The sequence below is a fragment of the Procambarus clarkii genome, chromosome 69, assembly GCF_040958095.1.
Source record: "Procambarus clarkii isolate CNS0578487 chromosome 69, FALCON_Pclarkii_2.0, whole genome shotgun sequence".
NCBI lineage: Eukaryota > Metazoa > Arthropoda > Malacostraca > Decapoda > Cambaridae > Procambarus > Procambarus clarkii.
In genome coordinates this window covers 23,446,686-23,461,054 of record NC_091218.1, presented here as the reverse complement: position 1 = coordinate 23,461,054, position 14,369 = coordinate 23,446,686, and the positions used below count along the sequence as shown (strand labels likewise).

At 39.6% G+C, this 14,369-nt stretch overlaps 1 protein-coding gene across 2 annotated transcripts; it reads right to left on the bottom strand.

Annotated features, from left to right (window-relative positions):
• Positions 1-455: 455 nt before the first annotated feature.
• LOC123772138 (uncharacterized) lies at positions 456-14,133 on the bottom strand. Of its 2 annotated transcripts, none has more exons than XM_045765143.2 (6): positions 13,994-14,133; positions 12,491-12,547; positions 11,327-11,650; positions 5,164-9,070; positions 4,727-4,980; positions 456-1,387 (listed from the first exon to the last, which is right to left on the bottom strand). In XM_045765143.2, exons 2-6 carry the CDS (start codon positions 12,497-12,499, stop codon positions 512-514), a joined length of 5,370 nt encoding a protein of 1,789 aa, XP_045621099.2. In that variant the 5' UTR covers positions 12,500-12,547; positions 13,994-14,133; the 3' UTR covers positions 456-511. The 2 variants fall into 2 exon arrangements, with proteins under 2 accessions (XP_045621099.2, XP_045621098.2); XM_045765142.2 differs by having other exon boundaries at positions 13,960-14,125.
• Positions 14,134-14,369: the final 236 nt, after the last annotated feature.

Here is a 14,369-nt window from a genome sequence, read left to right as displayed (position 1 = left end):
ACACTCAAAAATACAAAAGAGTGCATACACAAATAACAAAATACTGTAGATCTTTATTGTTATGGGTCACTTTAATACATCAGTCACCGTTCAGACTGGCCCCCCCCCCTTCCCCCCAAAAAAAACTTCACCCCTGACTTGTAAATAGACAAGTAACAATTAATACTACTGCATTGAAAATGCTTCCTTTAGTAGTCTGATTGTAGGATCTACCGGGTATGCCCCCTAGTACATTATTCCTAGTTCCCAAACACATTGATTTTTACACACAGAGATCACACTAATGTGAACACTGTAAATGATTAGATGCCAAAACATCCAAACACCTACCACCATCTGTGAAGTAAAAAAGTTTTAAATATCAATAATAATAGAGGAGCAGTGTAATTGATTAGAATATTAAAGCTTTGACTCTTGAATTATGAACAATTTTTTTGTGTGTACAAAAACCATGATACTTTCATTACTTATATTTAGATATACCTGTACTATACAATGTATATATACTGTATCATGTGGTAGACTTTGGTATTTCTATTGTACCAGAAAGTTGGCAAATTCTTGGCACCTCTTTCCTATGGCTGACAAGATGTTTCCGTATCTTCTTTGCTGAAGTAAACACAACACCACACTTTGGACAGGTATATTCCTTATGCTCTTGGTGTACAAGAGAATGAGAAACCAAACGATAGGCGTGAGAGAAACTTCGGCCACACACTTCACACCGATGAGGTTGTGGATTACTGTGGCGACGATAATGAGTGCTCAATCTTTTCTCCGAGGCAAAGTGCATCCCACATATGTCACACTTTGGACGGGAAGTAGAGTGGATTTTCAAATGAGCAGCTAAACCACTACGCCAAACAAAAGACTCATTACAAACTGAACAGACATGTTTTCGGATATTAGAGTGAACCTGCATGTGAATGTTTAGAAGACTGCGGAACTGGTATGCTTTATGGCAATGTGGGCAGGGAAACCTTTGAGACTTATGGTTATGAGATGCTTTGTGTACTGCTAATGATTTATGTCTTTCAAAGGTCTTACCACATTCAGAGCAGGTGAATAAACCTGTTAAATGAAGTTTTAAGTGCTGCTGTAAGACCAGCTTTGTTTTAAATGCCTTAGAACACATGGAACACTCGTAAGGCCTCGCATTAGTATGTAAACTTTTATGACGCGTAAGGCCTGATTGTGTCCGAAAAGATGTATCGCAAATGCGACACACATATGGCATCTCACCAGTGTGAATACGAAGATGTGCTACAAGAACACCGCGGTTTGTAAAACTTTTGTGGCAGAAAGGGCAAGCGTGGGGCTTAATTCTGTGGTGGCTGTTCAAATGAGATTTGAGACTGCTGCGGCCTTTAAGCATCTTCCCACACACCTGTTAAGAAAAAAAAAAAATTTATCTTAAAATAATAGCTTCATTAAACAATTTTAACTGTAGAATGATCTCTGATTTGCAAGTATGACACCCAATGTGTTTTTCAAGAGTTTTCTGTGTTATTGCTGTGATAAATAAAAAACTAGCATTGAATATAATGAAATGCCAATTTCTGGGCAAGCTCAGTGGTTCCCTAAAGCTAGGCACCAAGATGGTTCCCATCTACCAGATTGCATCATCCATGGAGTTCTTTAGGCCTGCCAGAGACTAGAGCCTAAACCTGGCTTCCCCCTCATAAAGGTGCAGAGAGGGATGACATTTTGCCACCTCACTAAGGAAGGCATCCAGAAAGTCAGCGAGTCAAACAACAACCCATCCTCAGTCTTTGTTCACTCCATCCAGTGGTTGACCCCAAAGATGCATTTATAAATTTTAACAAATTGTTCATTCAAAATAGGAATTGTCTCAAATATAAATTACTATCATTATATATTAGCATATTGTGCATTTGGTTAGGTGTTTAGGTTCTGTTGGCGATTATTTGTAGTATGTGGATGAAGCATTTACAGCATTGTGGTTCGAACAAAAAATTGTCAGCGAAGCATTGTTCGAGAAGTATTTAAATGTCATCAGTCGAGTCACGCATCAGCCCGTCCTCTAAACAAAGACCCAATGTCCATTCCATGCACCCGGCAAACCCCCTGCTTATCAATGAAAAAACGGTTTACACACAACTCACAACTAATGACATTCGAACACTTCCAGAACAACTTTTGTTCAAACTGCTGACGATTTTTGTTCGAACTACAATGCTGTAAATGCTTCACCCACATACAGTACTTCAAATAATCGCCAACAGAACCTAAACACCTAACCTAACCAGTGCCTAAATATGCACAATATGCTAATATATAATAATAATTTATATTTGAGAAAAGTTGTTTTGAATGAACAGCATGTTAAAATTGATGAATGCATCTTTGGGGTCAACTGCTGGATAGAGTGGACTTGATCTGAGGATGGGTTGCATGTGTAAACCGTTTTTCATTCATAAACAGATGGTTTGGCGGCTGTATGGAATGGACTTTGGCCTTTGTTTATGAGGATGGGCTGCAAGCAAACCATTGCTGGGTTCAAATAGAGACAGAAGCCTCGAAACCCACCTAATGAACTCCCCCTTATGTAAACAAACTATCTAATCTCTCAAAACTAGTATGAGCTCGTTCGTTCCACCTCCTTCACTCGTTTGAGGGTAGGACGGAAAGCATTCACCACCTCCTGGAATCTGAGCTGTAAGTTCAATTCTGGAGCAGACGGTCAAAGAACACCTACCTGATAACCTGGAGGAAAAGAGGGGTATCAGGGAGCAACCAAGGCTTACCCAGAAAATCTCATTTTATTATATTCAATGCTGGTTTTCTAGGGGGAGGGGGTTCCTTGTGGCTCCCTGAACTTACCTACCAATGGAGAAGGAAGAACACAAAGGAATTTGCCAGGGAGAAGGGGGGAAAGAACCACAAGAATCAGAACAAAGAAGAGACCCCTGGACAAGAGACATAACCCATGGCCACACAAGGATGCAGAGGTATGGGAATATTCACCATATACCAGGCTGTTAGAACCCTGTTAGATCTCCAAAACCCTGGTGGCTGAATACTGGCATAGGACACATTAGTAAACACAGCCAGGAGAGCAGTATACTTCTGAACCTCACAAGGAAAGACTGCAGACTGGCCAGATCTGATGACATTGCAATGACCTGAAAAACATGAGCCTTGGAACAGGGAACCAAGGAAACAGGGTCAACCCATAAAGCATTCACCGAAGCAGAATCGGTGCACAAAGGTCGTGGCGAAGAGCCGCCACCGGACACAGAACATGATGCACCCCCAATTGAAACAACCAAGTGTCAATAACCAAAGGACACCTCCAGAAGCCAACCAACTCATTCTTCGCCAGAAAAAAAGGCGGCTGCAAACAAAATGGCAACTGGGCCAAAAGTACAGAAATTGCACCTTCTGAGAAGAGCATGAAGTACCCCAACCCAACAACTGGAGGCAAGAGATACAAAACCCAAAACCTTGGAGAAACATTCATGGACCAACGGGAACACCATAAAACGAAGAGAGAAAAGAAGGGCAAGAACACTGTCCAATGACCACATAGGCTCAGGCAGCAGATGATCAGGCCTGAGGTGAAGCAAAGTGCCAGACAGTATGCGAAATGGAGCCGAGGCAGTATTAATACCTAATGTAAGCTGCAGTGGCTCTGTCACGATATGAGACGAGATTATTCAATTCTCAATCTCCTCAAATCTCCTCCTCAAAAGAGAGCAAATTTTTAACCAAATATCCTCAGTTAGCTAACTGTAGGTAGTAAATGTGGGCGATTATAAACTTTCCACCACTATGCACTGGATGGAGGATGGTATGTAGTACAGTATAAACATAATTATGAAACTAGCACATCACATAATGTAAGTTGCTAAGTATGGAAACTGTACTTGTGATCAGTCTAACCCAGTAATTGTTGATAGAACACTATAAAAAAAAATTTGTAACTAGATTATGAAGACTAATTTGCTTAGCAAAATAAATTTTGGGGCTCATTCATGAAGACATCAAGCAAGGGCGGAGGAAGTTGCAAGGGAACTAAACCCCAAAAACCCAAAACAGGAAGCTGGCGACACAGCAGCCAGCGAAAGGCGAATGAGCTCTGCATCACAGTAGATCACAGTAGCAGCAATGAAAGGGACTGAACCAGATACCAAAACAGTCGCTGAAGCAACACTTTGCCCAGAGGAGAATCTGTGCAAGCAAAATTCAGGCTCCTGTACAATCAATTTAGCAACCATTGAGTCACCGGGTCAACTTGACACCAATAGATGGTGGCACTACAGCCGGGTCAAGGGTGCTGAAGAAAAGGTAAGTGAAGCTGACCACGAGTCCCACACAACATCCAGCCAAGTCTGAATCTGGGATGGAACCACCTGGAACTTCTTCAGTTCACTAGGAACTCCAACCTGGCGAGCTGGAAAAGAACCAGATTCCTGGCTAGCAGACACATGAACTGACTGGGAACCCAATCATTGAAGCCAATCCAGCCAATCATACAGTAAATGGTAAAACAATGTTGAAATTTTCTTCATTTGGTTTAATCATTAGCTCAAAAAATAATAGTTGCATTGGCATTAAACTAATTTATTTCAATAACAGCCACACTTTTTTCCTCAAATAAAACTGTTTCAAGTTAATATGACAAGGTATTTCAAGACATAGGAAAGTGGACACAAGAAAGGACAAAATACAAAATTACAAAACTATATGGCAAGGTTTTTACCTGACATAGCATTTCCCTGGTGTGCTTTTTCTTTGAACTGAGTCTATCACTTGCAGCTTCATAGTCTGGTCCAACATCAACAACAGCAGCAGAAGTAGAATATTCACTTACAGTTACTTCCTCCTTTGGGTGCTCCTGCTGCTGCTCCTGCTCATTTTCAGTGTTGCTTGTCAAAAGGATTTCTTCAGCAATTGGCTCATCTTCCTCAATCCAAAACTTTTCTTTTAACATCATATCTCTGCTCAAGTGTAAATCTGCAAAAGGTAAGTAAATTTTTTTTAATATCATACTTCAATAAGCAACAAATATGATGCATTTCTCAAATAAATATGATTTTGCTTAAATTTTAAACATTACATTTCAGCATTAATTTAATATCACCCTGTTGGAATGTCACCACCTTCCACATCATGAGTTTAATACATTAAAATACTAACCAGGATGATTGAGGAAGTCTCTTGCCATCTCTTTTCTCTTCATATACACTCTATTTTGTTCTTGTTGAGGAATAAACCATAGTCTCTCTGCTCGCTCTATTAGACTATGTACTTTAAAGTTTTCATTGTTATGAATCCCAGCTCCTCTTTTGGAATTCCTCCATTCGGCCAAAGACACGTCCATTTCCTGGTTATAATGCTTAAATAGTGTTTGTTGATCAGTTGACTTATTGGTTCTATTGTGTACCCCTTGGAATTCCACTTCATTATCAGAGCTGTGCTGGACATCATGAAGAGAGTGGTAAATTTTATTTGGGAATGCTGCATTAGAGGCAGAACTAGGGCACTGGCTTGTGCTGTAATCTTGACAGTTAGGAAGAAGTACACCTCGTCGAGCATCAGTATGTGGAGATGTGACAGGTGGTTGTGGCATTGATGGATTGTTTTGAAAAAAGGCATGTGGCAATTCTTTTGAACTATACCCATATGATCCTTTGCTCTTATCCAATACAATTGCATGGTCTGAAAGATGGGTGACAGGAGTTGCTTCTGAGTAGGGTGTGTACCTTGGAGGTGGAAGCAAAGCTGGAGAGGAAGGATATGCAGGTGGGGATCTAACACTTTTCCTGTTGTCCGAGTGTATGGATGAATCCTCCTCTTCAAGGCTTGTGGTATGGTTTGATAATGAATAATTGGTTGGTGTTATTTGTTGATGTGTAATTGACATGTGATGAGAGGCTGAAGTTTGAGGGCTAGAAGATGGGTACGATGCAGTGTTTTGTAAATGAGCTTCATATGATGGCGGACTTAATGACTTTTCGATCGATACAAATGATGAATTTATTTCATCTGTAGGATATGAAGATGATAAAGGCAATCCTTTATTAGAACCATAATATTGTGAATAATTAGTATCACTAAGCTGGTGCGAATCATAAACATTATCGTGAGAGATACTTGCAGGGTTAGTATGGTGAAATGCTGATGAAATTTGGGGAATTGAAAATGGTGGGAGGTGGGACAATCGAGAGTCATCAGTGTTGGTGGACGATGCTTTAATTGGTGTTGGTGTGGCATGAGGGGACTGGCTGTAAGTTTCTTGTTGTGGGGATTGACAATATGATGGAATATGTTCATTAACAAATGAGAGAGCCTGAGGAGAAGGAGGATCAGCATCATTAATATGCTGTGTATGCAAAAAATATCCCTCAGGTTGTGGTGATTGACTGCACGTTGTAGGATGCTCAGGTGTGGCGAAGGAATTTGGATGCCGAGACTGGACAAAAGAACCCGACTGTGGCGAGTAAGTATATAGGGAGGGCCGAGGAGACTGAGCATATGAAGCCGAGTGATGAGTAGGTATGTACGTAGCTGGATGTGGCGAATCTATGTTTGAAGCAGATTCACAGGGCTGTCTGTCAGAGTTTGACTGAGATGATTGTGTATAACAGGTTTGCTGGGCAGACTGTGTGTATACAACTGACTGAGTGGACTGTGTGTGCAAGGTAGACTGAAGGACGTGTGTATGCGAATGCCGCAGAGGTGACTGAGTAAATGACACTGGTTGTGAGGACTGGGTGTATAGAGGTGATTGGGGGGATTTTGAATAGGTTGGCTGAGAGGATTGTATATAAGGTAGCCGTGATGACTGTGTACAGGAAGTTGGCTGAGAGGACTGTGTATAGGAGGTTGGCTGAGAGGACTGTGTATAGGAGGTTGGCTGAGGGGACTGTGTGTACGAGGTTGGCTGAGGGGACTGTGTGTACGAGGTTGGCTGAGGGGACTGTGTGTACGAGGTTGGCTGAGGGGACTGTGTGTACGAGGTTGGCTGAGGGGACTGTGTGTACGAGGTTGGCTGAGGGGACTGTGTGTACGAGGTTGGCTGAGGAGACTGTGTACCTGAAATGAGATGAAGAGTCTGAGTATGTGATGCATGTTGAGGAGACTGCATATGAGAGGTTGATTTAGGAGACAGTGTGTGTGGAATTAACTGAGAAGGTGAATATGAAGTTGGTCGAGGAGACTGCACACACAAAGTTGGCCGAGTAGAATGCATGTATGATGGTGACTGAGAAGACTGTATATGTGAGGCTTGTTGAAATGACTGATGGGAACGAGTGTAGGACACTGGGTGTGAGGAAAGTATTTGAGAGGCTGAGCATAAGGGATAAGTATGCAGTGACTTTTGTGGTACTTTATTAGACTGATTTGGCTGTGAAGATTGGTTATAAAATGCTGTATAGGAATGAGAACTGCATGTAGAAAGTTTTGAAGGATGGGAAGTGGATGATAATTCTGAGCTCTGGGTTAAGTGAGGTGTTTCAGAAGATAAGGCATGATGTATTGACTTTGGATGGTGGGAGTAAGACACTTGATGGCACAACTGGCTACCAGGAGTAGCAACACATGTACCTATATCTGATACTGCTGAAGAGAGAACAGGGGATGCTGCAGATACATCACCTGAATTCTGTGACTGGCAGGTAGATGGAGAAGAATGCAGAAAGCCACTGGAAGCAGAACAACAACTTGGAAGAGGGCTGCATGAAGAACCAGCTGAAGAATGAGTACATGGTAGAGAAGAATATATGGAGGAATAACTGTGATTCTTCACACATGAGAAGGGCGAATCCAAAGCCCCTTCTATGGTAGGATTTGTTGCATGAAATGATGAAGGTATAATGTATGTAGAAGGATCTTTTGAATGTAACTTTAAGAGTGATGAGGATGGGGAATATATAGGTGAAACTATGGAGAAACAGGAAGAAGTTCCAGTTATTGTATTAGAATGAACATTTTTCTGTGATAATTCTAATTTTGATACTGTAGATGAAGTATAAGGAGGATGTAAGGCACTTGAAGAGATACTCCGAGATGATTGGGATGATAAACAAGGCAAAGTTGCCTGCAATCCATCTACTTTATTCCTGGCACACACTGCATTTGTTAAGAATTTTTCAGGTGAAGCTGTTTGATCAGGTATTGAGGCTGGGCATTCAGAAATACCTTGCCCCTTTTTGCATTTACAATCACTAAGCTTTTTAGTAATTTCAGATAATTTCTGGTTTGATGTCTTAGAGAACTGAATTTCTTTCTCTGTTTTACCAGTCTCACACCCATGCAGCAACTCGGTATGATGCAAGTTCAAGTCAGATTCTTGTATATTTGAATATTGTGGATAAGGTGGAGGAAGGTCGTGAGGAGCACCATGTTGAGGAGAAAGCCGGTCAGCTAAATGTAGAGATGCATTTCTTGAAGGCACTGATAACTGAGAGTGAGAAGACACTGTTGGCATATTTTCATGGGGTACTACAGGAGATTTGTCACTTTGCTTACACTGCACATCTTGATCTGTTTCACTTAATTTTGCATGGTCATTTTTAGATACAGTTACAGGGATCAGCTTAGATTTATTTTTTGTTTGTCGTGCAAATTTATTTTTGACTACATCTTCAGGATCAGATTTAACTCTATTTGTTAGCTTTGTGTTATGCGCTACCTTAATTTCATGTTTCACCTTAAGTGGCAAACTTTTCTTGTTTTCTTTGGCAATGGAATTTTCAATTTTTTTCTTTTTTGTAACTTTTCTAGGATGATCCAAATGAGTTCTGACATCAACCACAGAACTATTTGGAGCAAATAAAAGTGAAGAGACCACTGATGACTTTTGTGTTGGTGCTGGAACAGGTACAATAATTAGTGTTTGTGCATCCCTTTGAGGTGCTTTAGGCAAAATTGATTTCACAAAAAGTTCCTGATCAACAGATTTTTTTGCATCTCTGTTAAGGCTTGCTTTTAGCTGCACATTCTGCATTATCTTTATTCCTTTAACATTACTGGCATGTTTTTTGGAACTGGAGTTTGTCCCTTTAACAGACTTTATTGACCTCTGTTGGTTTACAAGTTCCTGCAATGAGAAGTAATAAAAGTTGTGTAGCTCATACAAGATACTTTTTAAATAGTAACTTTACACAAATTTTGGGGAGTTATATCTTTTTAAAAAAGACCTAATCTACTTCAGTAAAAAATCTATTTGCTTAATTTAATTAAAGTGGTGAAATGGTGACATGATATAGTCAATGAAGCATTTTCAAAGAATGTGAAGAAATTTTGTTCCAATACTGTCTTTCTGGAAATTAAAACTGGAAATTAGTCATTAGTTGTGGATATTCAATAAAATATTAATCAGTGTGACAACCTTTGGGCTGCATCAAGCATCAATTCATGTCGAGCATACCTTAATGCTTGAGTAAATAGCATTAAATGGAATACCATTCCGCAAATGATACCAAAGTAAATCCTGCCGAGTCAAAGTAAGACAAACTTTGAAACCTTAGCAAGGAAAACCATATCTTGACTTAAGGAAGGGTAAACTGAAGTGCAACCACAGGAAAGGAGGAATCAATCTCATATAGGGATGGGAAATAAGACATGTCCATGCAGGCCCTCTGGCCCAGGAAGGTAATGCCACCAAAAGTCAAAGAGTGCTCATGGATTGCAAACCCGTGTCAAGCACTGGTATATAATTGGACATGAAAGGGGTAGGAGAGCCGAATGAAAGGGAAGCATCTTTGAAAGGCAGATTCTAAACCCAACTGAAAATCCTAGTAAGGAAGGTCGAAGGTCACCATGTTTGCAGTCAGTATGTACATGACCCCAAGAGTGCCCATAGCTGAAGGGCAAGGTCTCAACACTCCAGGAGCTGGGCCAAAAATAATAGACTGGTTGTTTAACATGTTTTGGTATACAATCTATAAACTGCAATGTCAAGTGCAAAATAAAGAGACAAGAAAAATATAGTATAGTATATCAAAACAAAGTGACTGCCTTCTCCATCAACATGCCCTGTAGGGAAAAATAAATCTGCACTGCCCAAGAGCAAAGTGACTGAAGAAGAGTTAAACTCAGGAGGAAGCCCTCAACCCATCAGTGCAGACAGACCTTTATGGTGAGGTAGAGGAAAATGCAAAGCTGAACCAGGGAAGAGGACCCTAGAAAAAGGTTGGAGTGAAATAGAGACTATGGACACTCGAAATGTGGGTAGCATAAACACAACCTCACTTAAGTGAAAAACTATATAGAACCTAGCAGAAACCAAGTGATGGGGATCCCTTCACATCAGAACCAGTGAAGGGATAGTGAGGGGGAAGGGGGGAGGCTGGGACAGTGGGTGATCAGAGCTGCTGCCTGGTGGCAGGCTCATTACAGTTAGGACAATTTCCACACTGCAAGGATCATTTGCCTTGTTTACTGGGGAATTAATTTTTGGATCAAGACCTTTTTTTTTGGGGGGGGGCACTTATGCTTTCTGCTGGTTTTACCCTGGACTTGGTTTGCTCAGCAGTACAATTAGGTTCATTACTGACTCACAATCAGGAATCCTTGGTTCTAATTCTGGGTGGGAAAGAAATGGTTGAGCAAGTTTCCTATCCTATGCTTCCTAAAGTATCTGTTCAACTAGCAGTAAACAGGTACCCAAAAGCTAGTCAACTGTTGCAGGGTTGCATCCTGCGTATGGTCAGCAGCTCAATCTTGGGGCACTTTGATATAAGCTACACACACACACACATTTAGACAGGCTGCTTGTCCCCAACAAAATGAATTACAGTACTATACTGTATATTAGAGTCTAGTTTTGAGTTCCAATAAATAAAAGATGCATTTCAAGAAGCCTGATGTAGATAGAGTTTAAAGCTTGGTTATACAGCATATAAGCTATAGCAATACTAGAGGCTCACCAAGAAATCTTGTTCTGCATTTAATGCAAGGTGTTAGACAGGACTATGGCTATAACTTAGGCAATAAGTTCTCTATTCTCATTACACTGTCAGCCATAGCTGCAGTAGATTTTCCAAACACCTTCCTAAAGATTTAATCAAACATTTGGTTGCAAATTATAATATAATATATTATACTGTGTGTATATATGTATGCATATACAGTATGTACAGAACAGGAATATGAGTATATAAAATTTATTTATTTACTGTATTTATATAATGTGCTCCATTTGATCAGAACCTAAACACATATCTTGTCAAATATTCCCATATTCATTTTATATAGCAAGAGCCTCATACACTATATAAAACTTGTTTGAATTGGCAATAATCTATCATACTTGCAAACCAATAACACCAAGGTTCAGCTTTCAGAAACTTACTGATCTTGGCAAGATACTCTTGGGTGCCAGCAAAGGTGGACATCGTGATTGAAGGTTTCTGGATGTTCCTTGCTTCGTATTTGTCAATGGTAGTATGACAGGAGTAGGCTGTGGCACACTGTGGGTGGACAGTGTGATGGTAGGAGTGGATGGAGAGGGCAGAATAATGGGAGTGGGCTGAGCAGCTCCCTGGGTTCCAATAGCAAAGTTAGCAAAGTTGGTTGGGGCCATAGTTGTTGCCAAGATTATTGTAGTGCCAGGTGATGCTACAATACTGTGAATTTGTGGGTAACCTACACCAGTCACCGAGCTTTTAGGAAGAATCTGAAATTATTTATTTATTTTAGTAGAATTTACTGGTAAATATGATTACAGTACTGTATACTTTAACCATACAGAATTAAAATAGTTACCGGTACTTTTAAAAAAAATGATTTAAGTCTAACAATAAAAAATACAAGCATAATTCATGAATGGATGTGTACATGCCCATATAAATGCAGACAAAAGAACAATGCAGTTATGGGAGAGACTGACACTGACATGGACACAATCTCAAGTGGAGATATTATGGGGGGGGGACTACTCTGAAGAGTTCAACCAGGAAAAAAATATATACAGTACATTAGTCCCCAAAAACATCATTAGGTGTTTTCACTTTTCACAACATGCCATAATCCAATCTTATCAACTAAAACCAATAAAAGGCGACATTCACTGAATAAAACCAGCGTTGATTGTAATATAATGCCATTTTTTGGGCGAGCTGCGCAGACTCCCTTGAGCTATCAGGCTGATATATGTTATATTAGTCTGGGGCAACAATCAATTGAAGTTCAGCCTACTAGGGACAATGAGCCAGAACCTGGTCCCCTCAGAGAGGCAAAGGGAGCAATGGCCTATAGACACCCCATGTGGTTGGGGGCATTCCATATCTGCCATTGACCGGGGTTGGCACCCAGAAAGGTAGGCATAACAAAACAAACCCCATTTATAATTATAAGTGGGGTTATATTATAAAACAATTATACAAATTTTATATTTTATGTAGGGTTGTATTAAGAAAATAAATCCCAATTATAAAGACACATTAAATTTTGTATAAAGAAGGTGTAGGAAAGTTGGACAAGTCATCTAAACAAAATCTGATAAAAAAAATCTTACCGGTTTCATTTTCTACAACTCTGTTGTGGGCTACAAAGGCATGTACGGTGGGGTTCACTGGAAATGGAAAGAAATTATATTATTTGTCATGTTCGAGATAGAATAATGATTACAATATTTTGAACATTTAAACTGCTGCAACTCTGTTCCACAACTCTAATGTAGGTTACAAAGTGATTGTATGGTGGGATTCCACAAGTAGGATCATTTAAACTAGCTCTACTAATAGAATTCTATTCCTTTCAGGTTACGTATTTTTTTTTTTAGTTTTCAGGAAATGTTGCTACATACATGAAAAAGTATTTGATAAATCATTTTATATACATGTGCCTTGCACTTATATTAATCTAATGTGATTACAGTAATCACAAACTAAAAATTCAAACCTTATTCTATACTAGTAATAACACTATACTTTTACTGAAGTCTTTAATATTACCAACACCCAAGTGTGGGCAGGTATCTTTTAAAATGTGAATTGTGATAACATATGGCAACTCAAATACTGTACATAACATTCTTGTGATTTCATTTTTGATTATTAGTATCAGTAACAAGTTTCATTTGGGCTTTATTTGCATAATTTTAATTGCAATGGGCAACTGGAAAGACTTTGTCCAATCGCCTCTTTTCCTTGACCTAAAATAACCCATACCAACCTAACCTAACCTAACTGTCACATAACAAAAAGTGACTAACTTAATACATACAAAAACCCTAGAATATAACTGTTGATTAAAAGGGGAAGTTGTAAAAGAAGGAACATCTGATACTGGAATGAACCGGGTATTTTCCAAATCCTTAAAAGCCAAAAAACCTTGAACTACCTAGCCTCTTCCAGTAAAACCCACATGAAAAGGCATCAAATATTCTAACCCTTAGCTAGTCCAATAAAATCATACCTTTACAGAGAATATTTAACTTGCCAGCGATAATCAACACGTTAACTTAAAGCAGCAATGATCACCAGGGTCATATATATAGGTCAACTCACAGCAACATGATTCTCAGCCTCACGTCATCTCACAGTAAGAGATACAGTCCAATGAGACAAGCATTTCAACAAGCCTCAATTTTAACCTGTTCTAACCATACACAGTATACATATATAGGTTATGCTGGGATGGATTAGGGAAGGCAACTTTTACATTCCGAATGTGAATCATGTGTTATGTAGTGACCTGTCTTTTACAGCAACATAACTGCCAGGGTCAGGTCATTATGTAGTACACAACAGGTGATGCTGTTTCATCCATAGGGTAATGAACCTATTGTGTAGTCTATTCGCTGAAGCTGTATATGCCAAGACACTATTCCAGTTTTAGTTCATGTAAAAATATTCCTAAGGAATAATTAGAACACCCTTGGTAAGCCACTGGCTTCCTGTCCCTGTCAAGTCCACTAAAAATGGTAGCCCTCAAGTACAGGGCTACAGGTTAACTTACAGGTTAGCTTACAGGTTAACTTACAGCAACATGGTCGGCAGGATACAGGTCAACTCACATCAACATGGTTGCCAGGGTCAAATAAATTCTACAATATCAGCAGTTTTCATAAATGTTTTCCTTATTAGATGAGTGCTCACGCCACACCACTAGGCCTCACCACCGACTCATTGACCACCAACCCGACCTTAGGTAAACACACGGCGTTTGATGCTGACAGAATTGTTAAAATTAAACTGGTATCTCTTTGTCACTTCACTTTATTTCAGTTTCTTATTTAAATTTTTGTGAATATAATAATACTAAGCGAATGTGTCAAGGTAAGCATCAATAAGAACGAGTTTTATTCAATTTCAAAATCGAATGCAATTTATACATATTTATCTGAATTTACCTGAAGGCGAATTTATCTTTCTAGTTACCATGACGAGGAT